This window comes from Squalius cephalus (assembly GCF_949319135.1).
Source record: "Squalius cephalus genome assembly, chromosome: 1".
Lineage (NCBI taxonomy): Eukaryota > Metazoa > Chordata > Actinopteri > Cypriniformes > Leuciscidae > Squalius > Squalius cephalus.
The window spans coordinates 19,312,949-19,334,564 of record NC_137122.1 but is presented as its reverse complement, the minus strand read 5'-3'; the positions used below and the strand labels follow the sequence as shown (position 1 = coordinate 19,334,564).

At 37.1% G+C, this 21,616-nt stretch overlaps 1 protein-coding gene across 1 annotated transcript; it reads left to right on the top strand.

Moving 5' to 3' along the window:
- The first annotated feature begins 2,526 nt into the window (after window positions 1–2,526).
- Window positions 2,527–21,052, top strand: LOC307164780 (GTPase IMAP family member 2-like). Its single transcript, XM_079881869.1, has 5 exons — window positions 2,527–2,598; window positions 3,529–3,567; window positions 4,177–4,215; window positions 4,540–5,217; window positions 20,720–21,052. The coding sequence occupies exons 2-5, from the start codon at window positions 3,564–3,566 to the stop codon at window positions 20,743–20,745; spliced, it is 747 nt and encodes a 248-aa protein (XP_079737995.1). The 5' UTR covers window positions 2,527–2,598; window positions 3,529–3,563; the 3' UTR covers window positions 20,746–21,052.
- The last annotated feature ends 564 nt before the right edge of the window (window positions 21,053–21,616 follow it).

Sequence of the window (21,616 nt, the reverse complement as noted above, 5' to 3'; positions counted from 1 at the left end):
CGTGAATGCGATGGCGTATTGTTGTGTTTAATGATGTTGTGTCAATTCTAAAACTGTACATACATTTCTTTCATACTTTAGACTATATATAGTGAAATTCATTTATAAATAAAATATTTTTTTTTATATAATTCGGAAAGTAAAAAAAGAAGCAGGAATGAACTATATACATATCCTACATTGGATATTAACATCTAAAAGTGTAAATCGCGGCAGCAGCTTCAGGTTGGTAGTCCAAAGGCATTGTTGTTTATCTTTACTTCCGGGGTTTTTACCACCGGAGCCTCGCTTTCGATTTCAAAATGGCGGCTGCGTGAAATCAGCGTATTGATCTTTAATTGTAAATGTTTGGTTAGAGTGTTTGCCTATCAATGTTTGCTTTAGTTGAGTTCTTGACCCTTGACATTTTAAAATCAGTTTGTTTCTCTGACTGAAACAAATTGTGGTTATTGCTGATTATACTGATGATGAGGACATAATCATCATATAGTCTCTTGATTCACTGATCTCATCCAGTTGAATCACTTATCAAAAGTTTTATAGTATCAACAGTAAAAAGAAGTCTATCATATCAGCAGTGTGTGCCATTGATTTATCACTACACTGAGCGCATTCACAACAATCTGGAGCGCAAGCTTATTGTCTCATGATGATGTAGGCCTATGTGAGAGAGCGAACTCACACGTGAGCTGACCCTGTTTGTTTACTACAGAGAGTGAGGTAATTGCGTGTTGTATTGTTCATCAAAGTGGTAGCCTACTTACTTGTGTTTATCCTGGCTGCGGCAACCTATATATATAAAAAAAAAAATAATAAGATTGCGTTCACTAGCTAAAGATTAAAATTTCATCTTTTATTATAATTTCATAATTTCATATTATATTATCTGTATTATTGTTCTTTATTAGTAGGCCTATTCATAATCAGTTGTATTACCTTATGAAGTTTAAAATGCATGAGCTAGAATATATATTTTATGAACACGTGTGTTTAAGGATGTCAGTCAGGGAGGGGAGCTGGAGTATGTGTGCAATGCAACATGTCCCACTGATGATGTTACAGTTGGCATATTCTTTAAGTAAAGGAATGTTTTCCACTGATGCAAATGTATCTCTAATGTATACACTGGGGGACAGTTTCTTAATATGGAAAGTGGTTTGTACCATATGTAAGAAAGAGGTATATGGTCAATTTTGAACATAAACAACATGCTTTTCTACCTTACAAGGAAGTTGTAAGCCCCTCTTAATATAAGCTCAGTCAGTAAAACAACGTTTACATGTTCCACTGTGTTTCTCTGAAGTAGCAGAGTAACTACTACTTCAGAGAAACACAGAGAAACACGCAAACGCATAGACCTGGCATGAATACAACATCTTCTTAAGTTTCTCTCCTGACATATAAAGAATAAAGATTTTTCTTGGCAAGATAACTGCTGTCCCGTGAATCAAATAATAATGGCGAAAGGCTTAATTCCAAGTCTACACTAGCGATCTCAATCGAGAAGATTGTATTTTCACAGATTCCCAACGTTTGAGCTGCTGCACTTCATAATGCGAAAGAATGCTCGCACACCAGACTGCCATGAACGCGCTCAGGACCGTTTGCCAAGACTGCATTTCAGATTTGTGAATCATTTTCAATTTCTTTGCTTCATAAGACCTCAGTGTATCATCAGGAGCCACAGGTATTAATTTTGTTTAGTCTGTATATATTTTTTTGACTTGCTTTATGAATCGCCAAAGACTGCGGTTTCAGCTAAAAAACGTATTTAGTGTTCTAATGAAGATAAAAAAGTCACTTATCTTGGATGACCTGAGGGAGAGAAAATTAACAGATTAATTAACAGCTTTTTGGGCGAACTATACCTTTAAAAAGCAGAATCACTGAAGGACAGAGAAACAAAACAGAAGAAAGAGAAGAGATGAGCAGAAACACAAGAAAATGACTTCCAGACACAGTCTTAGATGAAATCAACTGAAGAGAAAAGAAGACATTAAATCTGTGAAGATCTCAGCAGAGGAGGATTAAACAACTCCACAAACAGCATTACCAGCTTCACCTAATAACCAGATTCAGATATGTTGAAGGTGAGTAGGCCATAGTCACTTTTTTTTCTTTTTTTTTTTTCTCCCATATTCTCAGAAACGGTATTAATTCTGATTTTATAAGTCAGATCTGTAATTCAAGTAATTTGTGTTAGTGTCTTACCATTGTCATTGCTAATAATTTTGAGTTTTACATTGATGCTTGTATTAAATCTGGTACTCCCTTGTTTAAACCCAGTATTAAAGCAGCATTATTTTTTATTTTATTTTATACTTTTTTATTCCCATAAGTGCATATGTTGTAAGTAATTGTAAATGATGAGGAGAACTGACAATATAAATGTGGCTGTTTCTTTTCGTCTTTATCGCCTACAGTAGTGGAGACCAGGGACAGTTGCAACATGGGGATGGTTGCAACATATCGTTTTTCTCCAATCAGAAACAAGCTAGAGTGATGACACTCGTAATGAACATGCACAGTTAGACCAAGAAGACAGTGGACATATTCAGCATCTGCTGCTGCATTTATTGAAGAAAACTTGTTTTGGAGGTATGAAAGTAAATTTTTTCATGAGAAATATTTTTGTCATACTGTCTTGACATTTTGTATGAATTAATCAAAACTTACCTAGTTTGAATTATTGTTTTGTTGACTTCTAAGTGACATAGCATGTGTCAAAGTCAGTGTGTCTAGCAGGCGTATGATGTTCTGTCATGGCTGATAGGGTTGGGGACGGTTGCAACAAGTTATAAATTACATGTTTAATAAAAGTTTGTTGCATTGCAAATTGTTCAATTCTTCCTGTCTGACACTGAGATATGGAGAGATTGAATAGCATCTGTAACACCTGCACACTGAAGCTATATAGGCCTATGTTCTACACATAAACAAACAAAACTCAATAACTGTTATTTGATAAATATGACTAAATTAATAAATAATATAGGCTACAATAATAATATTGAAATAAATAATACTATAATATTATAGTAGGCCTAAAACAGTTAATATTTTCAGAATTCTATGCTCATTGAGACAAAAAGCTTAAGTTAATTAGTGAGATTTAAGGTATTTTTAACATGTTGCAACTGTCCCATGATTGTGTTGCAACTGTCCCCTGGGTTGGGGTCAGTTGCAACATTTGATTTATTCCATTCAAATAAAAACTGTGAACGATATGTCATATATAATCATCTTTAAATGGTATGGGTAAATTAGCAGACAGATGCAAGTTTAATATATACGGTGGTCTAGTCCAAATAGTCTCTGAGTAACTGAGAGAAATGCAAAAAGTGTTGCAACTGTCCCCGGTCTCCCCTATGTGTTCTTAATATTATCATCAAATTAGCTAATTGATCTGCATACAATATTATAAAGTTAAATACATTCAAATAATGTAAACTTTCATTAAAGGACTGGTGTTCTCTAACGGATAGGCTATTTCTCGCGCAAAACCTTCTCTTTCTCTTTCGATTTCAGTCCCGGCTGCCCGTGGCGAAGACATAACGTCCAGTATGGGTGAGAATCCAGTTAGAACATGTAGATCGAAATAGGAGCGAAATTATGTTGCTATAGGCTTACTTTCGATTGTCTAAAAAAAAAACAACAACAAAAAAAAACACTGGTTTTAATTTAATGTTTGTTAAGTGCATGTTTGAAATGTATCGCAATAAAATGTATCGCAATGCAGGAAGTAAAGAATGCATCAGCCTCGAACATACAAACAATAAATGATCTTTATACTTTGTGATACAGCGGTTCTGGCTTACTTGTTTTGGTCTGAAGACGGCAATACATAAAAGTACTACTAAAATTACATATTAAATTTCATAATATTGTCTGCTATTATCTTCTCCAGATGGATTAATGCATAATTAGCTGCTGTACTGTTAGTGTAATCGGATCTAGTGGCAACGATTTTCGTTGAGTTAGTCCACCCTATTTTAATAAATGCATGCAAGAGAACAGGATGAGCGATATAAACGCGGACATATTCATTTATGAATCTGAATCACAACAATGTTTTTTCGCTGCATCACATTATCTCCATATCTGTACAGAAAAACATGATAATTCGTTCTCTCACAGTGATGATATAATCAGCAGATCTGATACTGTCATTTTCAGAGGGAAAAAAGTTGCCCCGAGGTGCTGATCGTGCAAACAGTAAGTCAATTAATTTATCGAGAATTCCAGTATTTTTGCAAATGTAGTGTAGGCTCATTGTTCTTGTATTGAGAGCACAACGTTGCATTAAGGATTTAAGGAAAGTAAATAGTGGTATTTTAATTAATATAAGCAGTGTAATAGTATTATAGCTGTTCAGCAGTAGTGTAAAAAAAGAATATATATATATATATATATATATATATATATATATATATATATATATATATATATATATTATAAAACCAGAATATTAAGCATTCTGATCAAATCAGATAAGTCTCTTATTTGAGATTTTATAATTATCGTTCTCTTTGCCCCCAGTGTGTGATCTGAGGATTGTTCTTCTGGGAAAGAATGGATCAAAAAACAGTCAAGTTAGAAACTCAATCCTGGAAATTGATCTGCATGAGTACGAAATATCTACAGATTCACATCAGCCCTGTTCCATAATCAGTGGAATACTGAAGGACAGACATATCACTGTCATTAACACTCTTCATCTGCTGAATCCAAACATCTCAGATCATCAGATCACACACACAGTGAGAGAGTGTGTGTCTCTGTCTGCTCCAGGACCTCATGCCTTCATACTCGTACTGCAGCATGAAGACTTCACTGAGGAGGACATGAGAAGAGTGAAATATGTGCTGAAACAATTCAGTGAAGAAGCATTTAAGCATACCATCATCCTCACAACTGATAATGAGGCAAGATCATACTGGTTTATGGGGAAAAAGAAAACAGCTGTTCATCAGTTAATAGAGGAGTGTGGAGGAGGACATCTGCAGCTCGATGAAAAATGGCAATCAGAAATATTCAAGAGGGTTGATATGATACAAGAGAAAAGCAAGGACAAATATCTCAGATGTGTGATATATGAAGATGTTAAAGGAACTTCTGTAGGAGCAGAGCAGACCAGAGCAGAGGAAGGAAACGAAAAGAGCTCTCACCACAAACCCCATAAAAAAACAGAAGAGAGGCAGAAAAACAAAAATGAAGGTACTGTTCAAAGTCTTTTTGAACAAGTTTTCACATTTGAGCTTCAAATTATCTTTTTACAATTTAACTAAATTCATATACATTTTCATTTAAAAAAGCTTCCAGACAAGTCTATGCACATAACTTTTTTTATCCAGCTCGACTATCAGCCAGTTTATATATTCTAAGCATTAATATCATAATTATAATATTATTATTCCAGTCGATTTTGTGATGTGCCACATTATACACTGCTGCAGTTTACACTGCTCTCTAAATGTTTGGAAAGGCTTTAGATAAAGTGAGGTTTTGGACAATATCAGCATATATTCTTCTCATCTTGAGTTGTGATGAACTGTTGCTTTTCCACTTTCATGCCAGTGTGAGCCAGGGCTTTAAACGGGCTGTGCCGGGCTAGCCTCGGATATGTAGCACCGAGCCCAAAACCACGCTGCGTTTCCACAATCAGGCCAGAAGATCCGCAGCGCTTCACTTATAAGTATAAATAAATAGTTCGTTGGCATTTTTGATGTAATATTTAAAACCCAAGTATCAATGTTTTACCATAGTTTAACAATAATAAGTGATACATTGCTAATGATAATTAATTTGTGTCAAGATTGGACATTAGTCACACAGAAATAGCCTATTATAATGTTATTTCACAAAAGAAAGAAGACACAACTCTTAAGTGTCACCGGCCCACCGGTGGGCCCAAAATCATTACATATTTAAAACAGTAATATCCTATAATAAACATAAACTAATCTTGACAAACTATATATCATTTGAAAGCTTACAAACTCTAGTTTTCATATTTGGTGAATGATTTTCAAAATAAATTAGATAGGAGCTGTAATTTATCAATTTGCAACAAGAATATTTTCATATTTCTAAGGCGTGTTCAGACCTTTATTTTGAAATAGCAATGAACATGAAAAATCATGAAAGAATGGTTGAAACCTCAGTTTGTTTTCATGCCAAGAGTTCAAAAGGTATCATCCATTAAATTATTTTAGAAAAAAAGATATTAAAATGTTTTTAATAACACATATGGAAATGGAGGCGCCCTTATATGGGCAGTAATGGAGTCTGGTTGTCACCTAGTGAAAATGTTTGTTACTGCGCCCAAACAAAATCTCACTGAAAGCTCATTTTTTGTAGCCTAGAAATCTAGACGCACCCTAGCGGCAGCAAAATGTATTTCGCAGCCAGGTGGGTCTAGCAACTCTCATAGGGTATATGTCGAACGTCGCATGACGAAACCGGAAACCTGGTCTCATCGCATCCTCTTGTCATAGAAAGTGTTAACAGCCGTATGAACTGACGCCGATATCTATGGAATTTTAAGGTAATCAGCTAACCTACCTATCTCACTTTGTTATTGGCGTTTTATTCTATTTAAATATCTAAACGTTAGTGTGAAGATTTTTTTTTTTTTTTTTTTTTTTTTACTTTTAAATATCGATCTTCACATGCGAGGGACATTGGTTATGATCATCTTTGCTCGCTCCTTTTAAGTTATCTTGAGTAAAACAGTAAAAAAATGCAAGAAGCACATACAAAAGACCTGAACCGGAAGCGATGCGTTCTGTTTTCCGGTTTCGTAATGCGACGTTCGACATATACCCTATAGACCTTCTAGCTGCAAAAACCTAAATTGGGTCAGGCCAATCACGTCGTGTATAGAGTAGGCCGGGGCGGGCTTAACATATGACGACAGAGTTGCGACGGTTACCTACCTTCGACTTGAAAACAAAGAATGACGGCTGCTGGAGAACAGTCTTTCGAATCGGCTTTGGCCGCGACTCTGGAGGACTTGGAGTTAGGCTTTTCTTTGAGAAAAGAGCAAAGAACGGCACTTAAGTCATTCTTAAAAAAGGAAGATGTGTTTGTCGTTTTGCCGGCCAGATATGGCAAAAGTTGAATTTCCTATTGCGTGCAGAGGGAATTTGAAAGACAGCCGTTTATCCCGCCCCTCGGAGTGAGCGTGTCTATGGTGAGTTGCCAGACTAAACATCTTGATGTAAGTCTGGCTAGCCAGGCTACATTTTTTGAGATATCAACCTAAAATTTGAAACACAACTTATTCAGATTTTTGGCTTTGATTTTCTAGCAGTTTTAGAGTCGGCCAGGTTTTAAAAAAATATATTTTATAAAAAATATGAATAATTAAATTTTTTACATTGTACATTTTCATAAACTCAAACTTCTATAACTTTTTTTTGTTTCACTTTCTTAATTTATTTCACTTCAACAAAAATCTGCCAAATGTCTTCTTTAAAACAAGACCAATTTTACGTCTATACTCCAAAGCATTCTTTAATTACAACCATTTAAATTCGAAATGTGCATTTTCATGTATATTTAAAAAAAGGGGGGTGACACTTAAAGGGTTAATAAAGTACTTATTCAGTCGCGTCTATTTCTGTTTATTTGTAGTCACAGCCACAGGACAATATGGTTTACATCATATTTAAACAGACTGAACATTTTTATAAATTTATATTTCACAAAAATAGCCCTCTCCAGGTGGCCAAGAAGGAAACTAAATCAGAGAATAGACGAAATGACCTCATTTGAGGCACTCGAGTCTTGATCGCGCACCTAGAGTGCTGAGTGAGCGCTGGGTTGCCTTGACAACCCGCGCTGCAATCCGGCAGCTCGATGATACACGACTCGCTGAGCAGCGAGTGACAATCAGGCCTACGGCTGTGCACACAAGCGGTGGCTGGCCAACCGCAGAAAGAAGAGTCAACCGGCATGCCGACATGGTCATTTTCTCATGTGACAACATGAACAAAGAAAGATAATGCAACGAATAATGCAACAAGATTAAAATAATGCAACAAAGTTTGTTTTGGTTAAACAGCAGATTTAGAAGAAAATATTATCATAGTCCAGCTTACAGTAAGTAAGTTCAGTGATGGTTTATTGAACCTCCTTGTTAACCTGTTAGTATGAACCTATAGTATGAGGCCCTTATGTTAGGTTTAACTATGCGTCCTTTTTTTCCCGGACATGTCCTGTAAGACTGGAAAAACTGGAAGAGAGGGCAACAGGGCTGGACTGGGACAAAAAAATCGTCCCGGGCATTTTTGCCCAGACCGGCCCACTATATGATCATAAACACCACCCATCTTTGCACGCCCTTAATTGACCTTTCGCCGGCCCCTCCCCCAAAACGGCCATTGTCCAATCACACATCATAGCAACCGTTACTATGTGAGCAGGTCCGACAAACATTAGCAAGATGGTGAAGCGTGCGCCCATGGCGTTTGTAAATCGGACATTACATACCCCGAGAGATTGTCTGGAGGAGTTGTGTTCTTTCCATTCCCAAAGCCGAAAACACAACGTGAGCGGTGCCAACAATGGATAAAACAGTGTGGACGGCCCCAATCCCAGTTAAATGTGTCGAACATTACGAAGCATAAATACGTCTGCTGGCTGTGGTATCGATGGCTAAGTTACTTAAAGTTTTTTTTGTTTTGTTTTTCTGATCTGAAAAACTCCTATCTGTAACTCAAAAAACATAATATTGTCTGAACCGCGAGTTTTATGATCCGTTGCCCCACTAATAAATATTATGGTCTCAACCGCGATTTTTGTGATCTGTTGTCCCCCTAATAAATATTATGGTAAGTGCATTATGAAAGACAATCAATGAAAGTTATTTAGATGCAAATTAAGGCTATGTCTGGTTAAACAGTTATTGTGTGATTTCGTTTATTGTGCTTTGTCAACTTGAAGCATGAATTTGAGAAAGAAAATCATTTTTGGAATAAAATGCACCACATACTTTTGTCAATGATATAGGCCTAAGTTATAGCTAAAAGATTGTAAAAGCTTTCAGTTCACCTGCCTAATTGTAGTTGAAAAGTCAAATTAAGCTTGATTAATGATATAACGTTACTGTGACTGATCAAATAAACTAACGTTACAGCATCGGGAATATAACTCCCATGTGTTTTGCAGCATTTAAAATTTTAGTCGTGTTATGCGAAAAAAACATGAAAAAACACACATAAGAAATTATTGCTGACAGCACTTTTATTTTCAGAGACAGTTTTTTCTTTCACACAAAAACACAACAGTAAGTGTCTTACAATGCTTTTAAACACTTGTTTCCTTGTTCTTTGTCATAATCACAAATGATGTGTATGAACACCGGTAACGTTAAGCATTAGCCTCGATAGAGACGTAGATAGTAGTCGTGTCTCCTTCATTGCGTATTTTTATATTATATTATATCCCTCCACTGCATACTGTAACCCTTTTTGCCTCAATCTGGAGGATATCGCGGAGGTATTGCTCCAAAAAAATGTCACTGACACGCACGGGTATAACTTACCTCTTTCCGTCATGGCAATCTGTCGCGCTGGTCGTGTTTGACCATGTGTTTGTCGGACGTAGCAACAGTAACTAAGGGGGGCGGGGCTCGGCGAAAGGTCAATTATATGCATACCAACTCCTATTAATTAAAACCACTAATGCCATGTAATGGGTGAGTATAGGAACGAGTGAGAGTTAACAGATGAAATAAGTCAAAATTTTATATTTATTAATACAGTTGAACTACTCCACAGTGGTGAATCCTAAAACAAGCTTTAAGCGGCTCTGGCATAGCAATACAAGTGTTTCTTACAGGATATTTGTTAAAACTATGGTGGTGTGTCCTCTGTCCTTCTAGGGGGGTTGGGGGGCATGCCCCCCCGTGAGAAAATTTTGTAAATTTTAATGTTAAATTCATCAATCTGGTGCACTTTGAGAGTTCAAAATTAAAAGCTCCAACCCATTCAGTGTGCAAATTAAACAAAGAAAAATTCAAACCTCTTTTAGTTACAGTGTCTACATTACACCTACTACATAATAATAGTTATTAATATTAATCCAACGACAGTAATAGCCATATTTTGTAAAACAAATGCACAAAAAATAAAGGAAACTTTCATAATTAGTTGTACCAATTTCTATACTTGAAAGAGATAAGCACATGATCTTTTATTTTGACGCAAACTGCATCAAGCTTTTATTTTGGCGGAAAACATGGTTTACAAACGCCTCTTATTAAATTTCTAGTGAATTGCGGTAATCGTCAACTATGCAGATGTGGAAATAATCTACACTCATGACATGGCCTAAGTGTTTTGAAAGTAGTTCTGCTTACCGCAGGCTCAGTCTACACTCTCTCATCTCTCTCCTGATCCTCCGTCCTCACTATCATCATCTGCCACAGGAGCTGATGAAGGTCAGAAAACATATATTTTGACACAGTTTACAGTGTCTGCTTTAAGGGCCTGGTTCTATTTTTTCACGCTATTTATCTGCACATTCCTTGCGTTTCTTCTCCATCTATTTTGACAGATACACACTGACACTGCTGCCGCTCGCTCACTCCTTTAAAGTTGTGATTGGGCCAGCCCAGTGTCAATCAAGAAAAGAGCCAATGGGCCGCTGATCTACGTGTTTCATGGGCTGGTCTGTCAGAAAAAAAAAACTAACACTGACTTTGACCAATGCATTACACTGGCACAAACCCAGCGCCGCCAATTAAGCAAAACAAAACAAAACGAATGGGCCACCGATGTACAAATTTTATGGGCCGTTTAAAAAAAAAAAAAAAAAAAAAAGTATGAGTATGAGATATATCGGCCCAAAAAGCACGTCAGCCCACCGGGCAAATGCCCGGTATGCCCAATGGCCAGTCCAGCCATGGAGGGCAACTGTCTGAGAGAACAAAGGCAATTAACATTTGAAATAACTCTTGTGCATCATTCGAGACACAAGTCTCACCTCAGAATCATCCTAATCTACATCTCTTCCCCCATTCCTTCTCTCTCATGCTGATTTCCCCAAAATTCACCCAAAAATCTATATGGTTTAATATGAAAATTATCATACAGTATAACACATGTTTGGTATAATTTGAAATGTCTCAGTGCGACTGGTACAAAGCTCTCATTCCCAAATAAGTCAAACAAAAGGTAATAAGGTATTTAAGAGTTTAGATATAACTGGCACACAGAGGAGGGTGGGTCTCCAAGCAAATGGTATCCTGCTCCCAAAAGGTGTAAACTCTGACAGCAAATTCCCATTGTTAGTAAATGTTTCTATGTGAAAGAAGTTTCTGTCTATATAAAGAAATGCAGCAAGAGGATCGGCGTGATTTGTAACTCAAATTAGCCTGTGATGCTGAGAGTAGCCGAGACACTCTGTATCATGTATTTTCTAAAGTCAGGTTTGCATCTTTTCTCTTTATTCCAGAGCATTTGATGTTTTGTATTTATTATCTTTGAACTAATTATGAATCTGGCATGATACATTTACCTGACATAATAAATTGTTACATTTGATTTTATTCCGACTGACTCTGAAATTGTTTTCCCAGGTAGATTAAATCATTCGTATGTTACAGCAAGTTTTGCATCAGATTTGTGATGCTGACGACTAATATTGGCACTAATTCAAGTGTACTTGGCTTGCAAAGACAAGAAGTGAATTTCTATTTAGGGCAGCAAACGTGCTGTTTGACCAACCTAAATCTGGGTGTGTGTGTGTCTTACCTTTGTTTTAATTAAATGTTACTTTAGATAAGTGTACGTGGGAAATCACGGCATGGCCAGTCCAAAGCTATTAAAGTTGGTTGACTTATCTGTAGTAGTGGCCATACCTCTACTGAAGTAAACGTTGCGTTAAATTCAAGTGTATGCAATTCCATGGGATGGAATGACCAAAACTGATGAGCTTGTGAACCTGAGACCCGTGTTTAAACAGAAGGCGTGAGGACCTCTGAGCGACATAGTTTCCTAATATAAACTGGTAAAATATAATTAAAGAGTTAAATAGAACAATCAAATGTATTGCTAAACTATTATATCACGAGTTCACACTTACACACAATTAGAGTGAGTAAAGTTTAATGTGTATTTGGTGTGCTGTCTGGGGGGAGGGCTCAAAGCTCAGAGTTCGGCCCGAACCCAGAGTACTCCCCCCGTATGTAAATGTTAATGACTAGAAGTGTGGAGAAGGAGTGGTGGAGGGATGCTACTAAACTGTGAATGGATTGAGGTGAGACTGCTGTATATATGTGTATGTATATATATATATATATATATATATATATATATATATATATATATATATATATATATATATATATATATATATATATATATATATATACAGTATATGTGTACCTCTTATTGTTGATTGCTGAGTGTTCTCCTCTCGTGTTAATTATCTGAATGTGCTCCTCCCGTACTTTGTTAATAAAACATCATATAATTGACCAATAACCAATTGGTAGTGATGGGCAAATGAAGCTTTGGTGAAGCACTGAACCACTTATAATTGTTTTGAAAATGGGTTCATTACTCGAAGCTTCAGTAACAGCGCCCTCGCCTGGTGAAGTGCCAAGGCTGCATCTAAATGATCCCGGCTAGATAGTGGACAGGAGGCTTTAAGATGAGGGAAATAAATCTAGTGCACCCAAGAGCAGAAGAGCAATGACCAGGATGCTTGTGTTTCAAAAAAAAAATAAAAAAATAAATATATATATATATAATCTTTACTTAAAAAAATAAATAAAATACAAAGTACAAATGAACAAGGAAAGCCGAGCTTCCATAAACCAGAGAAACAAAATAGACACAAGGGTCAAAAGGTATAATAAAGAGCAAACTTAAATTGAGAACTGGTCACAGTAAGCACAGGGTACATAGGCTCAAGACCATAGATATCATATAAAGGCTAGATGTCTCGTGCGCGCTGCTGGCCAATGGAGGTCGACGTCATGCCACGTCATGCCATCATGCCACAGGCAGCTTGCTCACTCGTTTAATGGTGCATGTACTTTTAAATAACCATAACTTGCTCAATTTTCTACCGATTTTCAACCGGTTTGGTTTGTTATAAACGTCAGAGATGTAGTTATGACACTGCATGCATACAATGCATACATATGAATAATTATAACATACATGTTCAAGCATTCGGAATTATAGCCACGTTAATAACGTTTGTAAGAAACCAAACGGTTTGTAAATCCGTCCAGATTTCAGCGAGATAAGAGGATTTGTGTGCGTGCTGATCATTCACCTTACATTAAGCCTGCCTGTGACAAGATGGCCGAAAGGGTGATGCCGGAAGTGACTGCGCAATAAGACATCTAGCGTTTAGATATGATATCTATGCTCAAGACTTATTATCCTTAATAATCCAACCAAAACTGATATCTTCCCCTTTCCCATGTTCCCAACATGCTTCAAGTATACCTTTTGTTGGATGACTATCCTTCTGCCCTTTTAGGTTTACCCAGTATGCCAGTATCAATTACTTCCTTCTTAAGTGAATTGGCATCTCCCCCATCTCCACCTGTAACGCTGGAACAGAAGAGGAAGGATAAGCTCCACAACATATTCTCAAAGCTCCTGATTGAATTTGTTCTAATTTTTCTAACTGTGACTTAGTTGCTGTTCCGTATGCGATACAACCACATTCTAATACTGCTCTTATCATTGTCGAATAAGTTGTTTTTAATGCCACTCTATCAGCTCCCCATTCTCGTCCTGAAATACACCTCATTACAATTACACTCACACTCATTACACCCAAATATTTATTCAGCTTTCGTTGGACCCTTTCTCATGCCCCAAGTGGTCACGCCTGAGTTTGGGGGATAAAGATAAATGTTATCAACGATCTTTATTGGGGCATCTCCCACATCAGAAGAACAGGCATTGTTTTCTTTGTTCTCACTGTTCTGCTGCTGCGGGAATGAAACTTCTTTACCATTCGCACCAGAGGTATTTATTTTGACCTCTGATAAAACAGCTGGAGACAGTAGGTTTTTGTGTTTTGCATGACTGAATGAGACCTGGAGGGGAGAAGATAGTGTGAGGAACTCAGCATGGGGGGAAGAGACGAGATTGGAGAATTTGTTTAGTGCTCTCTGTCCCATAGATCTCTTCTTCAGTGAGTTTTATTGTTTTATTGCAGGTTCAAATTCTTGAATTCAGTCTTAGTAGAAGTCCATCCTTACACCACATACCTAAAAATCGTATCACTTTAACTTGTTCTATCTCTTTGTTATATAATTTCATCTTTAAATCGATACTTGATCTTTTATTTGTAAAAAATATACATTTGGTTTTCTCCACTGAGAATTTAAAACCCCATTTGTAAGAACATTTCTCTTGCATTTTATTAACAATATACTCTACATTCCTACCTCTAAGCCACAGAGCTCCATCATCCGCGAACAGCGATTTATTTATATTCTTATCTTGCAAATACGTCATTATTAAATAATAATAAACAACAAAGGACTTATAACACTACCCTGAGGAGTTCCAACCTCAATTATTCCTTTCCTTGATATACATTCCCCAATCTTTAATTCAATATTTCTTTCAATTAAAAACTCTTTAATCCAATTATATAATTTTCCATCTATTCCAATTTGATCTAATTTTATCAACAAACCCTCCTTCCATAACATATCATAAGCTTTTTCTACGTCAAAGAAAACTGCTATCAGAGTTTCTTTATTTATCAAAGCTTTCCTTATATCGGATTCCAAATTAATAATTCTTTTATTCTATTGAGTCTATTGTACCCTTTCCATGTCTAAAACCATTTTGATATGGGGAAAAAACATTATTCTTCTCCATATGATACATTAAACGATCTGTAATCATTTTTTCCAGTACTGTACCTAGATGTGGGGGGTGGGGGGGGGGACTCCTGTCCTACGATCTTGCAGTTCATTACCATCTGTATCCCAACTGTTTTTATTTGTTTGGCTTTATTTGCTCTTCATTCCTACATGCTATCATTAAAGCTCCATCTTGTAGCACTTTTGCGAAAGCTATCTCTCCTACCAACTTTTTCAGTTCATACGTCAAAGTCAATGGATTATCTCCTGAAACTCCTACCTCTCCTTTAAACTTCAATATTATCTTAAATTCACTCTTGATATTACTTCGTTCCTCACTAGCTATTGAACTGCTTTCTGATCTTTCCTCCTTACCTTTTTTCCTCTTTTTGTTAACCTTCTTTTCTGTTCTGACCTTTATCCATCCTACCTCCATATCATCCTCCTCTTCACCTGTATCTTCCATTTTTAGAGTCTCTGATCCATTCCCAGTTCGATTTCCAAGATTCCTCGTATACGTATTTTTTGGGCTTATTTGAATTGGCCGCCATGCACCTGAACACAAAGGGCAGGGAACAAACAGACTTATAAAGAGCTAGACACAGGTGAAGGGTATGAGGGTTAACGAGCAAAGTGCTGAACAAGGTTAAGGCGGGCATACACTGTGCGATTTTAGTCCGATTTTGAGCCGAATTCTGACTCGTGCGACTCTTTTTCGGGTTGGGCCGATTTTCAGCTTTGTCATGCGTCGTTTGTCGTGCAGTGTTCGTGCAGTGTACAGGGGGAAACGAGAGGCGATTAACCTCTCCCGACCGGATGGTCGGATGAATTTCTGGCATGTTAGAAATTCTGTTCGCTCCTCATGACTATATCGCACAGTTGAAGCAGAGCTATACGAACCGATAGCCCTAAACTCAGTGTTTTTTCCCTCACTGCGCCTGCGCAAAAAACAGAAGTTTCATCTGCAGCAAAAAAAAGAAAGAAAAAAGGGAGATCTTTAAGTTCTGTAGTTCAAACTAGCTACAAATTACTGTTGCTTACCTCCAGTTCGTGTTGAAAAATGGATTAACCATTACCCACTTCTTCCAATTAAATTAAATTTTCAATTCAATTCAAATTTATTTGTATAGCGCTTTTCACAATACACATTGTTTCAAAGCAGCTTTACAGAAAGTGCATTTACATAGAAAAATAAAGTTAGTTAATCATGTAATAATTTAGGGCACATCACTGGCATTGAGTCATCTCTTCACAGGCGTCGAGTCGTCTCTTCACGGGTGTTTGGGCATCTGAAGTCTCCATGAGAGGCTGGATAAAAACTGGAGCTGACGAACTCTATTTACCTCGGGACTCGCGGCCCAAGATAACAACAGAAAAGCAGATGGGAAATAATTAGCATAGCTGCCGTTCATAATATTAATGCATTTGATCCGATTTAACTGTAGTATAAAAGATAATCATGTGAATGCTTGGCTAAAGAGATGCGTCTTTAATCTAGTTTTAAACTGGGACAGCGAGTCTGAGCCTCGAATAATATCAGGAAGGCCATTCCAGAGTTAAGGAGCTAAATGTGAAAACGCCCTCCCTCCTTTAGTGGACATAGATATCCTAGGAATGACCAGAAGCCTCGAATTTAGTGATCTTAAAGAGCGCGATGGATTGTAGGGCGATAGAAGTTCCGTTAAATACCTAGGAGCTAAACGATTTAGGGCTTTATAGGTCAGTAGTAATACTTTATAATTGATACGGAACTTAATAGGTAACCAGTGTAGAGATGATAGAATTGGTGTTATATGATCATATTTTCTTTACCTAGTCAAGTCAAGTCAAGTCAACTTTATTTATATAGCGCTTTTCACAATACAGATTGTATCAAAGCAGCTTCACAGTATTAAATAAAATAGTACATCAGTGTTTGTTTCTGGTGTAAAACATCCACGTTTGGTAATGCTGATCAATAGTATTGTTGAATTGATTAATTAAATTAAGTATCCCCAACTGAGCAAGCCAAAGGCAACAGTGGCAAGGAACCGAAAAACTCCATCAGGTGCCTAATGGAGAAAAAAAAAACCTTGGGAGAACCCAGGCTCAGTCGGGGGCCAGTTCTCCTCTGGCGTTTATGAACTAGAGACCGGATTTAACTGTAAGATTAAAAGTATTATATGAATGCCTGGCTGAAGAGATGCGTCTTTAATCTAGTTTTAAACTGGGAGAGCGAGTCTGAGCAACGAACAGTATCAGGAAGACTATTCCAGAGTTTTGGAGCTAAATGTGAAAATGTTCTCCCTCCTTTGGATGATCTGGATATCCTAGGTATGACCAAAAGCCTCGAATTTAGTGATCTTAAAGAGCGCGATGGATTATAGGGCGATAGAAGATCCGTTAAATAGACTGGAGCTAAGCCGTTTAGGGCTTTATAAGTCAGCAGCAATACCTTGTAATTAATACGGAACTTTATAGGTAACCAATGAAGTGATGTTAAAATCGGTGTTATATGATCATATTTTCTTGATCTAGTAAGAACTCTAGCGGCGGCATTTTGGACTAACTGTAGCTTGTTTATTGAGGTTGCAGGACAACCAGTTAATAAAGCATTACAGTAATCTAGTCTCAAGGTCATGAATGCATGAACTAACTTTTCTGCATCAGAAACAGATAGCATATTACGTAGCTTAACAATATTTCTAAGGTGGAAAAAGGCTGTTTTTGTAACATATGAAATATGATTTTCAAAAGACAAGTTACAATCTAATATAACACCCAGGTCTTTTACTGTAGAGGATAAAGTAACAGGACACCCTACTATGTTAAAGTTGTATTGTAAGAGGTTTTGTGGGCGGTTTTGTGTAGAGCCAATGGCATATAGAATAAACAAGAGGAGTGGCTGGCTGCACACTGATCCACTCAAGACTGGAAATCTACAAAAACATATTTTATTTTTCAAATTGCATCGTGCAAAAAAGTGCATGTGTGTTAAAAACAGACTAGACACCAGCAAGCAAACGTTTCAGCACATTGCTATCTTCAGTGCTCATTTAGCAAACAGCATTCACCCTTTTTAAGAAAGTCAGCAGTTAAGAACAATCAGCTGAATGCAATTATCTCAAAATCTCAATTGTATCAAGTAGAATTCCAAACAAGAATATATATATATATATATATGTTTCAAATAAACAGCTTCCAAGGATAATACAGCATTACAGACACATAAAAAAGAAAAAGAATATATATATATATGTATATATTTGACAAAATACAAGAAAATTCAAGTTCTTCATTCATACCCTCAGGAAATAAAGATTTAAGTTCAAAGATCCAAAAAGCCTCCCTTTGCAATAATTTTCTATCTCTATCTCCACCTCTCCTGTGAGGAAGAATCCTCTCAATGCCCAGGAACTTCATGTCAGACAGAGAGTGGTTAGCAGACTTGAAATGGCGAGAAATTGAAGATGTATCATCCTGTCTCCTAATGGCACTTGTGTGTTCAATCATTCTTGTGCGTAATGCAAGTGTAGTTTTGCCAACATGTGAACATGGACAAATGATCACATATGTACTCTTACAAGTAATCAGTTGTCTAATCTTATACGTTTTAATGTACAAGGATGTGTAAATGATTTACATTTGACATACTTAGTACAAGAATTGTGACATGGAAAATTACCCTGGGCATCGACAAGAGTAGTTGGAGAGGAGATGTAGGTGTCAGCATGGACAAGCTTGTCCCTCAAGTTAGAGCTACTGGAAGAGACAAAAAGTGGTTGTTCACTAAATACATTCAATAACTGGGGATCACTTTGAATAATGTGCCAATGATTCTTGATAATGGTTTTAATATCATTACTCAGTGGACTGTATGTGGATTTAAAAATGCATGAAAAATTCTTATTTCTTTTTTTCATGGTCAGATTTCTCTCCTCCTGTTTTTGTAGGATAGAAACCTTCTCAAGTGCAGTATCAAGCCACTGGTTAGGATAGCCTCGTGATTTAAAGTCCATATACAAGCTCTGGGCTTTAGACTCAAAGTCTTCTCTCCCAGAACAAATGCAGTGAAGTCTCAAAAATTGGCTATAAGGTAAACCACGTTTTAAGGGCATTGGATGAGCACTGTTAGCATGAAGGAGACTGTTCTTAGCTGTATCTTTTCTATAAAGAGAAGAGACTATTTCATTATCCACAACTGATATAGAAGTGTCCAAGAAATTGACATCAGTGCCCACATGATATGTAAATTTGATGGAGGGCCTAAGACAATTCATGTACAAAACAAATGTTTCAAAATCACTTGCAGAACCTTTATAAATGACAAAGCAATCATCAATGTATCTCTTAAACAAGATAATATTGTCCAAGAAGGGGTTATTGTTGAAAACATATTGGTCCTCTAGAAAACCCAAATATAAATTGGCATAATCAGGAGCCATAGTGGCCCCCATGGCGGTGCCCTTAACCTGCAAAAAATATTTATTTTCAAATAGGAAATAGTTTTTAGTAAGTACCATTTCAGCCATTTCAGTGATAAATTTGGTCGGAAGGCCCTCATCATCAGTGCGCAAATCGAGAAAATGTTCTAAAGCCAATAGGCCCTCATGATGTGGGATGTTAGTATACAATGAGGTCACATCCATGGTTGCTAATATAGCATCACAACAAACATTTTTCAGAGTTGCTAGACATTGCAGAAAATCAGCGGTGTCTCTCAAATAACTAGGAAGGGAAGTGACTAAAGGTCTCAAAACAGAATCAACAAAATTTGAAAGAGGTTCAGTCAGACTATTGTTTCCTGCTACTATAGGTCATCCCGGTGGATTGACCAAACTCTTATGTACCTTAGGTAAGATGTAAAAGACAGGTCTAGTCGGAGAACGATTCAGCAGATATTAGCTGTCCCAATGTGAAGGCTGCATCCTCCGAAGGATGTATTTGAAGGCCGATTGGCCGCATTTGAAGGCCGATTGCATCACAGCGGTGCGACGAAGGACGTCCCAATTCAAAGGCTGCATCCTTGGAAGGTTGCATTTGAAGGCCGATTGCGTCACCGCGGCACGATGAAAGCTGTCCCAACTCAACTCTGCATCCTCCGAAGGCCGTATTCGAAGGCCAGTTCTTCGTACGCGACGCGACGAAGGCTTCCCTGATTCAAAAGCGACGCCAAATGCACCCTTCGTTTCCCCGTGAAAGGAAGGATACATAAATGGACACTTAGCGGCCTATCCTACCCCATAAGTCATTGCGCGCCGTTGACGACAGTATTTATTTATTAATTTTTAAAGGCGGCCGTGACTAGAGTTCGGTGGTGGACAGCAAATTTACATTTAAATGTAAGTATTATGTTTTCATTTACTCAAATAGCTAGCGAACCCAGAGTTAAAGTTTCTTATAAACTTCATCTTAACTCCTTCGTCACCATTGCGTGGCTTCATTTGTCAGGTAGTTTGAGGCAAAACTTGTGCTAATATTAGTTTAACGACCTATTTGTAATATTTGCACTAGTCTATCTCACTTGTGTATTATAAGAAATATCACTCACCCTATAAATCCCACAACAATACGAAAAGCAGTTGATAAGGGAATGGGGTTTCACTTTTATGTGTTTTTGTAGTGCTGTCATGCAAGCTATGTGTTTTTAACCAAATTTGAGTATATAGAAATATGATTTCTTAAGTATTTTTGTATGCATGTCTTGATGTGTCATATTTTGCAGTGTTAACAATGCACTTAAGATTGCACCCCAGTGTTAAGCTTTTTTAGAGCAATTCAGGAGAAAAAAAAAATACAAAGTAAGAAAGTTAATACACACATCTTTGCTGAAATGTATTGTGCTGTTGTTGTTAACAAGCCATGGTTCATTTGCTCTGCCCTTAGGATTGCAAGTGTCCTGGGACAGGTGAGGGTGTGAGTGGGAAACCCACTGCTGAAACTTGGCCCTGGTTTGTCCTCAGGGCCGAGTTCAGCAGTGGGTGCCCACGGTGAGGAGGAGCCAGCAGCAGGAGCACCAGCACGAAGGCAGAGGCGAGGAGAGTAGGGAGAGGATGGACAGGCTGTTTTCTCTTCTTGAGAGAATGATTGAATATATATATATATTCTACATTCTTGTTTAACTTTTTTCACTTTTATTTTTTAAAAGGAAAGAAAAAATCTGTACATTATTTTTATGCAACTTTAAATGTGTAAATAAAAGAGAATGAATTGTTCTGGACATTGTTTATTTTTTTGACAGTCATAATTTCTACATGAAACAAACTCTTGTATACCTTTTTTTTTGTTTGTTTTTTTTTTAAATAAAATTGGTAAATGAAAATCATTTGTTCCACAGGCTACATTAAAGTACTTTTTCCAACTATGAACAACATACGTTAAACATATCAAAATCAACAAACATTTACAGTAGCCTATAAGAAAAAAATTATGTAGACTTTTATTCAGCTGAGCAGGGAGACCCTGGTGGAGCCGCTGGACCGGGATGGGCTGCCCCTGGTAAGGCCTATCTGCTGATGGGACATCATCTGGGATGGTCTCCAGAGTGTTTGAGTGCATATTCCCACTATCCACTAAGTTGTCTACCAAGTTTGCAGGGCTGACTCAATCGATGGCTGCCATGTCACTGAGGTTTTTTTTTTTTTTTTTTTTTTTCAAAAAGAGTAATTTATGGAAAAAGTACTTTTAATAACAAGTTTTTAGTATCAAGAGTAAAACTAGAGGTATGTATCCTGCAGGGGAAAAACTCCTTGTCAGGGGTTTTTATTATAGTTTAACTTTTGT